The 17,921-nt window shown below is 37.9% G+C and overlaps 1 protein-coding gene across 1 annotated transcript; it reads left to right on the top strand.

Moving 5' to 3' along the window:
- Window positions 1–1,427: 1,427 nt before the first annotated feature.
- hat1 (histone acetyltransferase 1) lies at window positions 1,428–17,709 on the top strand. The gene is made up of 11 exons (XM_066686861.1): window positions 1,428–1,577; window positions 2,244–2,315; window positions 2,763–2,838; window positions 3,397–3,517; window positions 7,653–7,832; window positions 8,416–8,537; window positions 10,279–10,383; window positions 10,998–11,104; window positions 14,135–14,286; window positions 15,446–15,562; window positions 17,114–17,709. Exons 1-11 carry the CDS (start codon window positions 1,571–1,573, stop codon window positions 17,279–17,281), a joined length of 1,227 nt encoding a protein of 408 aa, XP_066542958.1. The 5' UTR covers window positions 1,428–1,570; the 3' UTR covers window positions 17,282–17,709.
- The last annotated feature ends 212 nt before the right edge of the window (window positions 17,710–17,921 follow it).

Here is a 17,921-nt window from a genome sequence, read left to right as displayed (position 1 = left end):
AATACTGATACCACTGACAATACAACTGATATTACTATATCACTATTAATAATACTATAATAATAATACATGCAAATTATATTACTACTAATATTACTCCTGATATTACTGCTGATACTACTGATATCACTAATAACACCTATATTACTGATCCTTATAATGGTATGACTACTGATATAAATATCTACTTATAGTACTGCACAAAATTGACATTGTTCTACTGCAACTGATTAAGCCCGAAGGCAATAAGATTTTTTGTTCTATCTATGTTGTGGTTGTCATATAAATTTCAATATATATATTATATATTAAGGTCCAGGACTCTTTTATAAACAAGAAGAACAGATCTGACTTTAATTATGAATGCTAAATGTAGAATGCTGAAATTGTGGATGGAAGGGGACCAGTATTAACTTGTAAATACTGTAAGATACAACATTTTGAGAGCCATGTTGTGAGACATTTATTAAGCCAATTGGCATCAGTATTTAACTGACATTTTCCAAGTAAAGGAAAATTCAATAGCTTTTCTGAACAGTTCTTTTTGCAAATACTGTATTAACAGTTTAAAAGCTGATTTACTATATCAAATTGTTTAATTACAATGAGATATCATAGCAGTCTAAGTGGTCTATAAGACAGTCTCATCCTTATTATATTATGTCCAGTAAAATTCTCATTATTTTAAAATATGTTGGCTGCCATTTTTACTGGTATGCCCTATATATACAGATACGACTCCTATATTTGTCTTACACTCCAAGAATATTGTTAATATTAACTTATATAAATCTCATATTGAACTATCCAATGTATAGTCAGTCAGCTTTAAAAGTCAGTCTGTTTTATTGTCATCACTGATGTATTGAGGGAGAAAAAGAAATTTTGTTTCTCTGGGATACGGTGCTAATATTTTTTTCTATATAAAGCAGAGCTGTAGGTTCTTAGCACTGACCAATGCTCTCGTAGGAGGGAGTATGACTCTATTCGTTGCAGAACTAAATGATGGACAGCTAACTCTGGCTGCTGATTGGCTAATAAAAAGTGATGACCAATGAGAAGCATGTTCTCTGTTTAGAAGCCCGGAAGTATCCGTTCCTCCCTCCGTCTGAGGAGGATCAGCGTGTTTCTGCCTCAAAAGAAATTATCTTTCACCTCATCTCATCTATCACCTCAGAAATACAGAACAAAACACATCTCATATCGGTTCAATACGGAAAACGGTTTTTAGTGTCCAAATACCAGATGATTCCCTATTCTACGAGACGGTTGGGAACCCCAACTTCTGATGACAATTATGTTTTGATATTACAATAGAAACAACTTTATACAATGATTTAAACACAATCACCGAAAGCCCAATGACCAAAAGCAATACTTTATTGGTGTTTAAAGGAACGTGACTCTGAATCTGGACTAAGGGGATTCCAGGGTTGAATGCTGAAGGCGCGGGAAAGCACCGTCATCCCCGCGGCGGCTCTCCTCCAATCCCGTGTGAGAGCGGAAGCACGTGGGTAAACAGGACGTGGTTTTGCATTTGGCGGGTCGTGTGCTGGAGCTGTGTGTGGAAATGGCGGGTAAGAAATAGAGCAGCTATGTCAAATGTATTTAATATTACTTCTATTTTGTCACGCTGTTTAGACTGTAATATAACCTTTAATGAAGGTGTTTACTGCGCTGTGTTTTCTGTTACGGGGTCTGCCGATTTAACTGTGTTTAACGTTGGTGTTTACTGTAGCTGAGTTAGCTGTTAGCAGCCTAAAATACAGGGCCAACATTTAGCTGTTAGTGTGATAAAGATGGAGGGGCAGTTCCATTGTTTCAGTAACCAATTCCCTGCTAATATGTTTTTACAGAAAATAACAACACAGAGCTCGAGAGAGAGGGGGGACTGATTGTGTTATTATGAGGGCAGTGTTTGGTTTATCTCGCTTCTTAACTTAAGTTAGCTTCTTAGTTTAATTACCCTTTCCTCCTTAAACAGCGCTGCAGGTACATGAACATTTGGAAAAAGAAAAAGTTGTCATTTCTGTAGCTGTCACTATTGTGTTGTTGTAGATAGTGTTTGGATACTGATAGCATGTTTTATAACGTTACATATGACAATAAACCTGTCTGACAGCAGTAAGAACTTGCTGTTAGCTTGTTAACACGGACCTGCTTTATTTTCATGTGTTGTGTTAATCTTAATTTCGCCTTTCGCGAGTGAGTGTTCAGTCTTCTGCTTTCTGTTTGTCCTCCAGATGTAAATGAAATGGAGAAGAAACTGGCAGAGTATAAATGCGACACCAACGAAGCAGTATGCTTAAAATTAGGTAAGTCATGTACATAAAGCAAGGTTATTTAAATAATGAAACTGAAAAAACAGCTTCTTATTTGAATCCTCACTTCCAGCATTCCATGATGCAGAGTGTACAGTCGCATGCAAAGGTCTGGACAGTCCAGCTCGCGTTGTATTAATTTTCTGTCTGGAAATAGATAACACATTCTCTTCCAAGAACAAGTGATTGCACATATAGTGAATAGTTTTCATATGTTTGTAAAATGATTCCTGATATATTGCTGTTTATCTTCAGTTTAGATGTCCATCAAATATTAGTGCAGTGTACTTATGATTATTTGAAAATCATGTCAAAATGTGCATACAACTGTACACCTCTGTTTAATCTGAATCCTTTCATTGGAAACTTGTAGCAAGAAATGTGTAGCCTGTCCGACGTCCACAATAGTTGTGTGTTAACATGTCTTTTTGTGTCATGCAGTACGTTTTCCAGAGGACATAGAGGATGAAAGCACAACATTCCACCCTGAGTTCAGCCATCAGCTTTTTGGTGATGAGTGAGTAACTTCTATATTATCGACTTTTATATTTCCTGAGAGTTCTGTAGAGAATGTTTCATAATGATGAACAGAATTTAGATGAACAGATGAACAAGTTTTCAGTATGGCTATTTGGAAGTGCACTAATTAGACATAAGCTAATAAAGAAATAAAAGGTTTACCCGAACAGACTGAGCTGAAATGACCTGAAGGAGTTGTATGCCTTGGGAATGAATAAAAATATCAGGTTTACAAAATGCTTTGTTATGTTCATAATAACATTATAACATAAATTAATAACATATGTTGTCTTTATTCTTCTGGGAATGACAAGATGATATTTGCCAACATTTACCAACATTAAGGATTCATGATTTAAAAAAATAATAATAGTGAATCATAATTAATAAATCTACAACTCAGCATGGCGGCAAGAGTCACCCCTTAATCTCTGTCATGTGGATTAACTTTTTTACATTGTACATTGTATTTGTAGTGAACCCCTTGATGTTTGTTTCTATTAATATGTTATGGTTGTTTATTTATTTTTTGTATGTTTGTTTAATTGTTCAATAGTGAAGTGGCCTTTGGATATAAAGGACTTCAGATTCAGCTGTACTATACTGCCGGCAACCTGAGCACACTGTTCAAAGTGAAATACTCTGCCAAGGTCACAGAGAAGTTTGACTGTGTTGAGGTAGGCTTTAAAAAATATAATAGAATGTGTGCTGGAAAATACACATTTCATATGTCAGTTATACAAGCATCAAACATTAGGCTAGGAATACAGTGGTGCCATTACATGGTGACGGTATACTGGATTTTACATTGCCTTTTCATTGGAGCAGTTTTCCAAATTTTTGTTGTCTGTTGTAGTGCAGGAATAAACTGCAAGAACATAAATCTTGTAAGTCCAAACATGTACATGTACAGCAGAACCCAGACTTCAACAAAAACACAAAGTAAATGTTGTCATTTGTTCAGAAACCTTTAAGAATGAAATGTTGACTGTCGTCCATTCGGCACACAGGCAGGAATGTCACTTTTATTCTAGTAATGCTTTCTCCATTGCAACTACTAGTCAGCAGGCCATCATTGGCTGTGCACCATTTGCTGATTATACCAGTTATGCTGTGAGTCATGGATCAGCTTTCAGTGTCAACATGTAAGCACATTAAGTCTGCTGGCTTTTTGCAGTATTAAATAACAATATGGTTGTGTGCATATAAAAAATATTTTAAAAATGATTGGGATAGGGGCTTTCCTGAACTTAATATATATTAAATACAAGATTGTATTAGTTATCTTTTCATTATGTAGATTATTATTATTATTATTATTAGGGTTAAACACAGTTCTTATAACTGCAACCAAAGAAACTCACTGATGTCTGGACTGTCTCCTTTAAAAACTATGACAACCATAGTGTTATCCTAGTTTAAAGTAATTACATTGTATTATGACAGGTTTCTTCATGACAAGTGTAAAACATCGCTAACAGTATGCTGATGTCTTGTGGGGCTTTTCCACTGCATGGAACCTACACGACTCTGCTCCACTTAGCAGAGCTCTTTTGCTTTTCCACTGGCCAAATCTGGTACCTGGAACCGGGTACGTTTTCAGTCCCAGCTCACTCCAGGCTCCAACCGTAGGTACTAAATGGTGATGTGTAAACTCTGCAGAGTGCTGATTGACCAGAGAGAGATGTTTATCACCAATGAATGCAGAGCTCATTCAAATCCAGCACAAACCACTGCTTGCTAAATCTCTTTATTTTCAGCAGCTTTCACTTTGTTTTTATCGCACTCACAACAGCAGCTTGTAACTTTACCGTGAGGTGTTTTGAAGAGGTTTAAATGCTCCTTGGGTCAAAACGTGCAACAAAAACTGATCTGTGAGAACTGGGGTGTGGAGCCAGTCAAAAAAAAACAAAACAAAAACAACACGCAATGAGTAAACAGCGCCTAACTTTACTGCTGCAGTTTTTGTGGTTTTTCAAAGCCAGTGAGGGGAGCCATGCCAGTGTAAAAGCGACAAGTTTAAATGTGTCGAGCTGTGTTTAAAGCTTGTCAAGTTGTGTTGAACTGGACTCATGCGGTGGAAAAGCACCATGGGTAGTTGGCTATTAGATTTCTAGTTCCACTAAGAAAAGTGTGAAGCATGTGCATGGTGGCACCTGATGCTTTTTCTTTTCTTTTATATTGTCTAATGTCTAATATTAAATGTAATATTTAAATGATTAACATTTTTGTAATGCTTTGGTGCAGAAATGGGAAAAATGGGCAAAATTTGCGTCTCATACGTTTCACTTTGATTTGCTTCCACAGTAAACTAAAAATGTATCACACTCCTAAAAAGGGCTAAGTAGAAAACAATATAATGAACTAAAAATTTGTGAAGGCTTTATAATGTTTCCTCATGGGGCTTGCTTTGATAATGAATTATGTTAAGTAAAGAGATTGCTTCAGTAATGCACAAGCACTACAAAGAGCTAGCCAGCTATAGACTCTAATATAAACTCGGGAGCAGCAGTATCTTGTACAACTAGTTAAAGTTACAGAAATTTACCAAACATTAACATTATTGAACAGGCAAGAGCTCACTGTGATTAGTGCATTATAGTAGTTTATTTTGAATGGTCTTTATTTCTTGTGAATGTAATTCTTAGTGTCAAGCCTATGCTGTACTTTATTTAGCCTTGATTTGTACCACTAATTTATTTATTATTTACAATTTAAAATATCCATGTAATTTGGGGAAACGTTGGGATTTATTGTTTTTGTTTATTAGGTCATCTGTGTATCCAAACACCTTTTTCGTCTGCAGCTCCATAATAAAGTTGCACTGTAACTTGAAGTAATCTCGAAATGATTGCTGAAAAGGGCATGGACATAAGTGTAACAGATTGTTAAATAAGCCAGCCGATTTGGCATATTGTCAGATGACAACGGCATATAATGTACCCAGTCTAGTAGGTGACTCTTTGTGCTAAATTTGTACGTTGTGCTTCTGAAGGTGGGAGCGGCTGCTCATATTGAGGTACTTTATTCTCCTTTTTACTGACCAAACAAGACTGTCTTTGATTAAAATGAAACCCTTTATGTAAGAATTAGATCTTACACTGGCATTTACCTTTGTTGAGCTTTCTTCTGAAAAGATGATGTATTCCCAAATGGTCTAAAAGCTCTGAAGAACCACAGTTAGTTAATATAGTGACCCAACAATGCACTCTTTATATAGAAGATTGTGCAATTTGTAAATGTTGTATAGAAAAGAGCAGGGACAATCTGACTTGTTTGTCCTTTGCCTTTTATGTGCATTCCCAGATTCTCTTTTTTCTTCAGAAATGCAGTTGAACAGTAACAATAGAGAAGTGTTTCTCAGCCGCAGGTGCATTGCTTCCTGGCTGATATTAGCTGATGTCTGAAAGAGCAGGAATTAGTGGCGTGTTGCATTAGCCTTTTGTCGTGCGTTTTGTCCTTGTCCTTCTTCATTTCCCTGTTTTGAATGTGGAGCAGCGAGAGGCCTGCTACAGAACTAATGCCCATCACGCGCCTAAATGGTGCCAAAGGCCCTGCTTAGCAACTTAATACGAAGTGTTCTCATGTCAATCCGCATGGAAATGGATACAATGCAAACATCGCAGCTGAAGCCACTGCACATTCTGCTGAGTAAAAAATCCCAAAAGAGGGCAGAGGAGGGGTCTTTTGTCTGCCCAGGAGACTCTGAATGGCGGGGGCAAACTCGTTTGATTGAGTTCGCTTGCCAGGCTTAGAGGAGAGGAGCCTATTATAAATGCCTGGGTTTTTTTTTTTGTTAAGGTTGAGATCAATTCATTAAATTTTATTGCCCGGTGAGAAGCAGAGACGCATTATTGTGGGGGGACTTCATCAAATATTCATGGTTTAAGATAAGTAGTAAATGTATTCAATTAAGTGGTCTTTCAGAGGGAGTAGAAGAGAGGGGGGCTGAAGGCCTACTCAGCTGACAGTACTAATTGCCTAATGGTTCTCCTTTTTGTTCGACAAAAATATGTATTCTTTCTTTTTTTAATTTCACATGTGCTATGTCAATCAAGCCTGAAGTATAGCCTAATGACAGAACAATAGGGTATTATTCTGTTGTGGCTCCATTGGGGTTATAAGCATGGCCAGAGCACTGGGAAATTCAGAGTACAAACTTGTCAGAGGTGTACTGTTAACTTAATGTATTCAGAACAAATAGTGCATACAACCCTCTGGTTAACTAAATTAGTTTGTCATTTTGTCAGGCATTTAATAAAGCAATTTATATTACATCATAAGTTTGTGTACTGAGTTCTACTTTTATATTCATAATAAATACATAGGTTATTCAGTGTTTTAAATATAATTTGTAGAATATAATTATACTGAAATGTCCCGGCCAGTGCAGATCAAGAGGTCCCCAGTTCAAGCCTGAAAGCCCCTAAGATTGAGAAGCCACTGATTATGCTAATTTGGGGCAGCTGTAGCCTAATAGTTAGAGAAGACGGCTTGAGACTAGAAGGTTGCTGTTTTGATCCCTACAACAGGCAGGAAGTTGCGGGTGGGGAGAATGAAGAAACAGTGCCGTCTCCTTCCTCAACATCCATGGCTTTGGTGCCCTTGAGCAAGGCACATATCACACAATTGCTCCACGGGCATTACAGATGGCTGCCTGCTGCTCCAGGTGTTGCATGTGCTCACTGCCCCTAGTGTATTAACGTGTGTGTTCATTGCTACATATTTAAATGCACAGGGTTAAATGCACATAGAAAGTTGATTTGCTTGTACAATGACAGTAAAGTTGTTTATCATTTTATGTGTCTCAAGCCTGATGATGTGGAGGGGAAAATCAGAGAAATAATTCCTCCGGGTTTCAGCTGCAACACAGACGACTTTATTTCTCTTCTGGAAAAAGAGGCTAACTTCAAGCCATTTGGGAGCCTCTTGCACACATACAAAGTTCATAACGTGGAAGAGGGAGCAGACCTCACCTACCAGATTAACAAGGTATCAGCTGGAAATGTTTTCTAAATAGGTTGTCTGAAAGCTTTTACATAGAATTATGACAAATTTGGTACCTGATGCACAAGACTAATATTTTCAATCTAAACTTAATTTATACTTTTTTTAAAAACAGGTTTGTTTAATTATGTATTTAAGCTTTTATGGCAGAATGTTATATTTTGTATGGCAGAAGTGACCAAAGAATACTCCTTTCTCAGATTTACCACTATGTAACGGATTCATAACATAACATCAGCACCTCTGAAAAATGTCTTTTGTATAGCTGCTATAGCGAACCATGTCACATCAAACTACAATCAGTGACTTTGTTTACGTCTTGGTTTTTAAATGATGAAGAATTTTAGAGTCATTTCAATTAAATTATTTTGACTATGATTTCTGATTTGATGATTTATTGTTTAAATTTTGCCATGGAAATATATTTGAAATGGATTTGAAGAGTGCTTATTTGTGGTTTATACACCTCATATCTGTTTTGACCCTGATTAGTACATGATAATGAACTAATTAGGCATACACTCTCTTTCTGGTAAACTTGTTTAATTTTTGTTTGTTTGCCTTACAGGTAGATATTTCATGTCCAGGGTTCCGAGAGTACCATGAGCGCCTCCAGACTTTCCTCATGTGGTTTATCGAAACTGCCAGTTTTATTGACGTAGATGATGATCGCTGGGACTTCTTTCTTGTGTGAGCCTTTGGTTGATTTAAGCCTCTGTATAGTTTAGGGATGTCTCGAGCTGATCTCAAAGATTTGTACTGGGGGCCGATCACAGAATTATTATACTGATCTGTATCGACTTTATTGAGTTTTTATCTTAAATCCGATCCTCTGTTTCCTCTAGGCGACAAGCTTGCACTCCCTCCTCCTCCCATTGCACGCTTTTATAATTAGTGATCTGACTCTGCTGGCCATCGTAGCACTTCTGTTTGACCTGTTTCGCACAAATGCACATTCCCATGAGTCGGATACAGAGCTGGAGCGTAAGGGCACGTGATTAGAGTCTCCAACTGTCCCATATTTGGACACTAAATGCCGTGTTGTGTTTTGCAAATTCTCCACTGCTCCTAAATTGGTCATCACTTTTATTAAGCCAATCAGTGTCCACAGTTAGCTGTCCATCATTTAGTGCTGCTGCCATTGGAGTCACATTCCCACCTACAGGGGTTGGTTTTGTGGCTGCACTAGCAGAGTGTCTTTAAAAACTATGTTTCATTTGTCCCTCAACTCATCTGTGATGACAATAAAGCCTCAAATCAAAGTAAATCTTTATATATAAAAGTCATATTGGTTAATTTCATATAAGATTACAAATAATATTAAATTATTTGTAAGACACCATTTGTTTGGATGTGGGCAGTTTCTTAATGCAAGATATTCAGTGCCAAGCAGATACACTGGGCTGATTTTATTAACTATAATATACTTGAAGTATCAGATTGGGACTCGGTATCGGCAGATACTCCATTAAATGACTCGGATTAGGATCGGGGGGGGGATGAGTGTATTTGGCATGTGCACACAATGCATAGTTATACACGTTATTATAAATAAGTGAACAGCAGATTCACAAAACTCTTATCTGTAAGAAAGTGTTACGTAGTCAGAAACAATTTAAGCACAGATCTGATATTATTAATCCTCTTTATTCTGGGCCAAAGTTTGAATCGAAAGTGAAGCTGTACTTGGAATATAGTATCTAGAACATGAGTGTGCTGACTGAAAAACATCTCTCACACTCAGTAAGCTGCATGTGCACATACACGCATAACACGTGTGAAAAGACCTCACTAGCTCTCATTGTCATGCTTGCGGCCAATTACTGGGCCTGTTTAATTATATTTCCCCCTGCATAGAGGTGAACTGTTGATCTCGCAAGAGTTTCCTTTTGTGTTGTTTTTCTCTTTTCTTTTCAGTTTTTATTTTCTTGCTTAGTGCAAGAGACTGAATTGAATGCTGTTGTCTTTTGAAACAGTGAATGGAATCTCTAGCAACAGAAAAGGAGACTCTGCTAGTGTTTTCTTTAGTTTGGCACCTATTAAAGCTGACAATGGGAAAATGGACTGGAGAGATTTGAAGAGGCTAGATGCCTCCCTCTCTCTGCTCCTCTCTTCTCTAAGTTGCAGTGCACCAATTAAGTGCATAATGCATTCACTTTCTACAGCAGGTGCACAGACTGCAACTGCCCTGCTCCAGCATGCTCACACTGACAGCGGGCCAGAGAAAGAGAAAACAAGCAGTGTGCGAGGTGGGGGGTAATAAACGGCCAGAGCTGGGAAAGACAGGAAGATTGAAAGAGCAATGGAGGGTCCGGTGCATGGGAGCGTGCCTATGATTGACCTGCTTGTCTTTGTGCTCTCTCTAACCCTCTCTCACTATCTCTCTCTCTCTCTTTTTTCCCTTTTTCTCTCTCTCTCCCTCCCTCTCCAGTTTTGAGAAATACAATAAAGATGGGGAGACACTCTACGCTACGGTTGGCTACATGACAGTGTATAATTACTACGTATACCCAGACAAAACCAGACCACGTGTCAGGTAATTACCAGGAAAGCACGTGCCTTTCTCTTTCATTCTTTGAAAAAAAGGAAAAGAAAATTATACATCTCTGGCTCTCTTGTCCCTAAATGCCCCAAATTACTGGCTTATATATCCTATAAGCCAGCCCCCATTTGCTTATTATAAGGATGGCAAAGTCAGCAGCACCCATCAAAAAGCCCATTTTGGAAATCATCGTAATATATTGATTGGCACAGCATGGTAACATTTCATTATGTTGGCCAAGTGAATGAACAAAGATGATCTTTTGGTAGAGTTATATCAAGTGTTATGCAGGAGAAAATAACGCAGTCCGGACATGAATTGTGTGTATTAAACAAAACATATTGTCATATCTTTATCCTGTCATCATTATGATCATGAAACGTCCATTGTATCATGTGCTGCTGAATTGGATCAGATATTGTGGGAGTGCAGTGTATTAGAAAGCATTATGGAAGGACTGAACTGGAAAGAAAAACATTTGTAGAAGACCTAAAAATGTGAAACACAGACTTTAAAGTAGTGTTTTGGTTATGAGTCCTGCTCTTCTAACTTTGGTCATTAAAATTTTTCTGCATTCTTCATCCCCACCCTTTGCTCTGTCTGAGCAGTCAGATGCTGATCTTGCCACCATTTCAGGGTGAGGGTCATGGAGCTCAGCTGTTGGAGACAATTCACCGGTTCTACTGCAACTCCCCTAAGGTGCAGGACATCACAGGTAGGTGTGGGAGGTAAAACCCATTTCAAAGCAACTGTATGACTATTGCAATGTTTTTGAATGTTTAGAACGTTAGTGCATTGTGCTGAACTGGTAATTTTATTGATGCATCAAGTTTGGCCTCTGCTACCTATCTCTGAATGGTTCTGACATGTGCGACGGGTTCTCCCTCTTTTTTTGAGTTACTCATATGACCCACTGTTGGTGCAGGGTGTTTTATAAACACACTAATATGTTATAGAGCCACATCTGTCATTCTCTGTTTTCCTGTATTGCGATTTGGATAGTCTCACATTTTAGACAGTTTCTTACATTATATTTTGTGTGTGACAGGACTGATCAGAGCTTCTTTCTGAGCGTAGTTGTTGACTAAATTTAAATACCTCTCTGCCACGGCTGTGCTTGGAGCTCTTCGGTCCAACGTGTGGCGAGGTGGGAGGGATGTATGTAAATTGCAGGCAGTTTGCTGCTGAAATGTGCTGGCCACATGCTGCTGCTCGGGCTCTCACACACAATGGCATAATTATTGAGCTGTGTGGGGAGAGAGAGATTAGCTTTCATTCAAACTGAATACACAGCTCCACTCTACTGCTGTAGACCTACAGCTCGCCTTCACCCAGTTTTCATATGTCCTTTTTACTGTTTTTGCTCTTCATTTTTCCTCTCTCTCTCTTTGTTCTCCCTTATTCTCTTACTGTCTCTTTCTTTATTTAGGTTTCTGTCGGTTCTTGAGTTATATAGGACGTATTCACAGCAGTATATTTAGTGAAATATTTTTTTGGTTTGCTTCTGTAATCCAACTGTGATTCACATACTGTTAACTTTAGTGTGAATTGAATGCAAAAATCAATTTAAAAAAAGAATAAAAACGGAACCCATTTCAAGGAGATATAAGCAGTTGGAAAACTGGCTGGTTGGTAATCCTAGAAACCACTGATGTATAAAACCAGTAAACAATATTTTCATCATTTTATCACTTCAAATAATATTCAGAATTAGCAAGAATTGTGCAGCAAGAGTGTGACACTGCAGACATCAGCATTCAGTGCTTCATGTGTTCAGTGTAATGAATCAGGAACTATTTTACATTATTTATTTTTTAAATATTTTATTTAGTTTTTTTTTTTGTTTTTAAAGTGTTCTCATGAAAAACAACTGTTTGTACGTGGTTAAATTTTAACATGGCTAAGTTTTTATTCACTGTTTGAATTACCACAAAAACTGATTTGTAACTCAAGATGTTTAGTTTTGTAGCATTTTTTTGGGGTTTACTTTAATGGAGTTAAGTTTTTTGTATTTAGAGTGGGTTCCAAACTGTTTAATCTGAAACAACAATAAAGCCAATATTACTTACCTATAGAGCAGGAATAAAGTAATATCTTTTTCATGATTTTCAAAGTTTGTCATTCTCTTTGCCTTTTTTCTGCAAAGAGTAGAAAGAGAGGAAGCCTAGCATGTCTGACAGAGACTTTATTTATTTATTTATTTTTGTGTGTTCTTGTTTACTGACACTAGTTTACTGCACTGGTTTCCGTCATGCAAACAAGCTGGAGAGTTATGAGGAAACATCTAAAATTTATAAAAGTAATATTTTTTTAGTTACAGTTGTGAATGTCACCTATTTATTCATATAAGAAAAGCGTCTCCATATTATTTCCTACCTGCCCAAGGTTGCCTCAACCCCCCCCCCCTTGCAACCTTGCCTACTTTGGCAGTAAGCTTCTGCTTAAACACGAGAAGCAAGCCACTGCATTGTTAGAATCTTTGAATGGCTAACCACACTTTGAGAACACTAACCACACAGTTTTGTGTGTGTGACATCCATTTCTGCCTGATACTGTTGTATAATTTTCAACCCAGCGCAGTAGGGCAGGTTGTGCTCTCTCTTGGCCACGGATTTGTTGAGATTTGAGGTAATGGCAGATAGGCACAAGTGTTTTGTTTATTTATCCAGAGCCAAAGGAAAAACTCATGAAGATGTCCAAAACCCTTTTTAGAATGTAGCCACAGAAACACCACAGAGCCTGAAAAGCAACAAGATACCACAATGCAACCCTTGTTACACTTAGCTAGAAAAGTATTTATAAAAGCCTATAGAAATATTATGCTAATTGCACCTAGAATTAACTTGTATCACAATAAGTGAATGTGGGAATTGAGGGTCTCATGTCATCTTGAACATTGTCATATGTGTAGGCATAGCTGTCAGGTGACCTGGTTTATTACCTTTGTTTATTAACAACTTCCTATGACAGCATCGCAAATAATTTTATGGTTTGTAAAACAAGCTTAACAACAGCTATGATCCCACCAAATGGCTCAGAGACTAATAAAAAAGTCATTTCACTTCGCAGCAGCACAGACCTCAAACATATTAAAAAGAGATTGTAGTGGTTCTTGGGGCTGAAAAGTGGAATGTTACAAAATATATAACAAGACTCATAGACTGATCCTCTCATACCAAGACAGCATATGCTATCACAGCACCACCAGGTCAGTGTCACTGCAGCACTGAGAATGATCCACCAGAATAATAATACAGTACCTGCTTTGGTGTGGTCCTGTGGCAGTTATTAAAACAAAGGGGGCAAATAAAGTATGCAGAGCAACATAGACACCGGTCTGTATTTGTAGACCTACAAAGTGTACCTTTTATGGTGAGTAGAGATGAAGGAATGAGCAGTCAGGGTAGAAACAAGGAGCTGGTCTTAATGCTATGGCTGATTGGGAGAGATGCACTTTGTAGGTCTACAATTACAGACTATAGTGCATCTATTGCTCAGCATACAGTGTTAGGCCCTGTTCTATCAGTTCTTCAGTGGTCGCTGCTGAAGCACTGCTTTATCTGATCTACTGGTATCAATACACTCACTTACACATCTCCACTGCATTAATGTTGAAAATGATCAGCCACGCAAATAATACCTGCTCTGTGTTGACCCTGACCAATTAAGGGTAATGGTTTGTAACATTGTATAGCTGTTTAACTGTTCTCTATTTGTCCTTATGTTTGTGTCTGAATCTCTATAGCGGAGGATCCCTCTGAGAATTATGTAAAGCTGAGGGACTTCGTGTTGGTGAAGCTGTGCATGGCCCTATCCTCCTTCTCCACAGAGAAACTGACTCAGGGTTTTAGTGAGGAGATGGCTGTAGAAGCACGGGAAAAGCTTAAAATCAACAAGGTGAGAGTGGCATCTCTTACTCTTAGAGGAGCAATACCATAAACAGTCATATGGTTTCAGGCCTTTGTTCAGATGATAAAACAAGTCTCTATTGGGAGTAATGAAGCAGTTAACTGTATTTGACCTAACATAACTGCAAATGGGATAAAAGTGCCTTTACAGTGGGCGGACATCAAAGGCTGTACAAAATTAATACCATAATTAATTACCCAAAACTGTGGTGACCATGTTGTAATGAAATGTGCATACAGACCACTTAAGGCAATATATATATATATAAAATTATTATTATTTTTTTTTTTTCTATCTAAAATTCAGACTGGTTATTAACTGTCCTTCCCTAGACCAATGAAAACTAGTCTTTGCTGGCCTGAGCCCCTTGGGGGCGGTTCCTATTCATAGTTCACTAATTTGTGATTTATCATATGTAGTAAAGATTGACTATACACACACACACACACACATGCACGCACACACCCACAAGCCACTGGAAGTTTGCCATTAACTGTAAATGGGTGGGAGTTCACCTCAGTGTGGCTTCTGTATGACTTCTCTTTTTCTGCACTTAGGCCACTATTTAACTGCTCCAATTACATCCCAGCACCCTCTTTTACTTCACAAAATCCTCCTGCCCCTGTTGTTTGTGAGTGATTATCACAGTCTGGTGCCTATGGCATGACCAGGCAAAATGGCTGTCCCTGAGCCCAAGGAGGTCTATGGGAAGCTTAGAGCTGTACTTCGCAAAATAAGAGTTATTAATATTTTTCAGTGCTTTAATATGTCGTGCGCTAGCTTTATAGATTTTTTTCTTCAGTGTATATATCATTACTGTCCATTTAATAAGATAATGTAAAAGTCAGTGTAAAACATTTTATTTTATTTGACTTTGGAGCATTTCTATTGGTCATCTGTTTGTACATCATCAATGATGCAGTAAATTAAAATCAACAAAAATGGTGCTTAATGTTTTTAACTGGACAGGGATGATATGATATTAGTTGCACTGAAGATTCTTTAGATGACACATTCATGTATAAATTTAAGTTTGATCTTGTGTGTCCATATGCCTTTGCAGAGTTGTAGTTGTTCATTTGTTATTTTCAGCCCTGATGATGTGCTTAACAAGATATTTCAAAATATCCTTGTTTGATCTCTACAGAAGCACGCCAGACGAGTGTATGAGATTTTGCGTCTCAGAAACACAGACATGAGTGATGAGAACAAGGCCAGAGAGTTTCGACTGGAAGTCAAGAAAAGACTTTTTGGGCCTTACAGGGTATGTTCACGTGATGCATCAATACACACACACACACACACAGAGTGAGTCAAAATTCTCACTCCACTGACCATACAAGATCTTGAAGATGTGCATGTGTTTGATCTGAACATCACAAATGAACATTTTCCTCCAGTGCTCTAGAATCATTTCAGAAACATGATCATAATATATTTCTGTATTTGAATTTTGTGCATAATATCAGAAAATAATCATGTAGTATAGTTGAGTTTATAAATAAGCCACTAATAATACAGCATTTAATTTTTATGTATTTATTTAGAGGTCACAGTCATGTATGTATGTATGTATGTATGTATGTATATAAAATATGTTTAAGGGCCATGTGCAGCACTAAAGCCTGGTGGGAGTTAGTTGGCAGGAGGTGTTCTGATGGCTCTCCCCAGGCAGTGGCTATAGTCTGCACTGCAGGACTGTGAACTCTATTCAATGCTGCTGTCATTATTAGGGATTTGCATTTCATTCAGCCAAGCTATTTGCTCCAAGGAATGTAGCAAACTGTTCACAATCAGTTGTGCCCTCTCGCACAAACAGTCCCCCTCTTTTTTTCACATGCTGGGATATTTTTTTTTTATCCTCTCACGCTCTTTCTCTTTGGCTCTTTCGTTCTCTTTTACTCTCCATTTCTCTCACTTGCTTTGCTCCCTCTCTTTTGACACACTGCAGTTACGAGATTACAACTGCTTTTTTAAATCCTCATGGGTGTAGTGTCTAATCCTTTAAATATTTCATTACAGTATGTTTTCAGTATTTTCATGGAGATGGATACATTTACACACCCATCCCAAATATAATTTAAAAAGCTGTTGACCGTTGTGGTTTATCACTGATTATGAATTGTTTTTCATATTGGCATCACACATCCACTTAGTGCCTTTATTAGGTATTTATTCTGAAATGTGTAGCCCCTAGAAGGTGTATTTATGTTGTGTTCCACAGGGACTGTATGATAATATTAGTGAAAGTGAAGTAGTGTGCTTTGTGCCATGTCCTTTGTAAGTTAAACATTTCACAGAAATACAACATCAGTGGGGACTGTAGGACCACTGCCCCCCAAACTCTCACTGTGATGATAACCAGCATACAGGTTCGTTCAGGGGGGGAATCAAGGGACACAGAAGCGAGTGAAAAAAAAAGTTGAAAAGGAAGTTGGAATTCCTTAGTAGAGTGGAATGGTAGAATCTGGAGACCAGATGCTTTTTCTCTTAGTCTCTTGCACTCTCTCCCATTCTGTTGTTTCTTTCTTGCTCTCACTCGGTCTGTTGGCCCTTGAGGTGGGAATGTGGGTGTCAGGCTGTTTGTGCATTAGATTCTTGCAGGTGTGCGTGTACATACTGCTGAGCGTGTTTGTATGCAAGAGTTTTGTGAGTGTGAATATTTGTGTAAAATTATGAAATCTTATTTCTTTAGTCTGTTTATCTGCATGAAGTGTTCTGCTTACGTGGGGGGCTCTGGGAATGGATTTATTAGCAAAGTAATTGGGATTTGCCGCTTTTTTTAAATGGCATATTGGATTTTTCTCTTGTTTAGAAGAACCAGCGGGAGCTGACAAAGATGCGTAAATGTTTGCGTCCAGAAGAGCTAGCATCTCACATCAGTCAGATGGACACAAGACTACAGCATGAGGAGTTGGAAAAGAGCTACCAGGATGTTCTGGGAGAGTACCGCAGAGTCCTCGAAAGGCTGGCTCAGGCGTGAACACACAGACAGACATATTTTGTGAATTGCTAGAAGACCCAAGTGGTTTGATTCACCCTGGGACTGCTGTAGAGACTAGGTGAAATTATGAGTGCTCAAAAACACATAGATGCATATATCTGCCAACAACAACTCCCTTTGCAACCTCTCTCCACCTTTTCTGTGTTACATCATTGTAAATGGCCTAGAACTTGACCTGTTTTTTTCTTTTCTTTTTTTTTTGATGTGTGTGTTTGAGAGAGAGAGAGAGAGACAGACTCAACTAATAGCTGATTTAAAAATGTTCCAGAGTAGACTGTGGCATGTTTTCTTTTTTCAATTTCTTACTTAATTTTATTTACTGATGTATTTTTTCTAACCCATTTTTTTCTGATCCCCAGTGGTCAAATTGTTGAATTTGTCAAAAATGTAAAAATGTGTAAGTTTTGAAGCACTTCATATAAAAAAAAATAATAATAAATGTTTTGTATATTGCTCAAATGTGTACTAATTCTGTCCACAGAACATTAAGGTAAAGTCATCTCATCTTTGTTTAAATTCTCTGCCAGTGTTCACTGATTTCCACATACGTTTGGGTCAGCACTGTTTCATGTTAACTGTTAATCTGGAAAGGCGTGGGCTGAGTTAAAGTACATTTAAT

This window comes from Hoplias malabaricus, chromosome 12 (genome assembly GCF_029633855.1).
Source record: "Hoplias malabaricus isolate fHopMal1 chromosome 12, fHopMal1.hap1, whole genome shotgun sequence".
NCBI classification, from domain to species: Eukaryota; Metazoa; Chordata; class Actinopteri; order Characiformes; family Erythrinidae; genus Hoplias; species Hoplias malabaricus.
The sequence above is the reverse complement of the archived record's forward strand: the minus strand, read 5'-3'. Positions and strand labels throughout refer to the sequence as shown.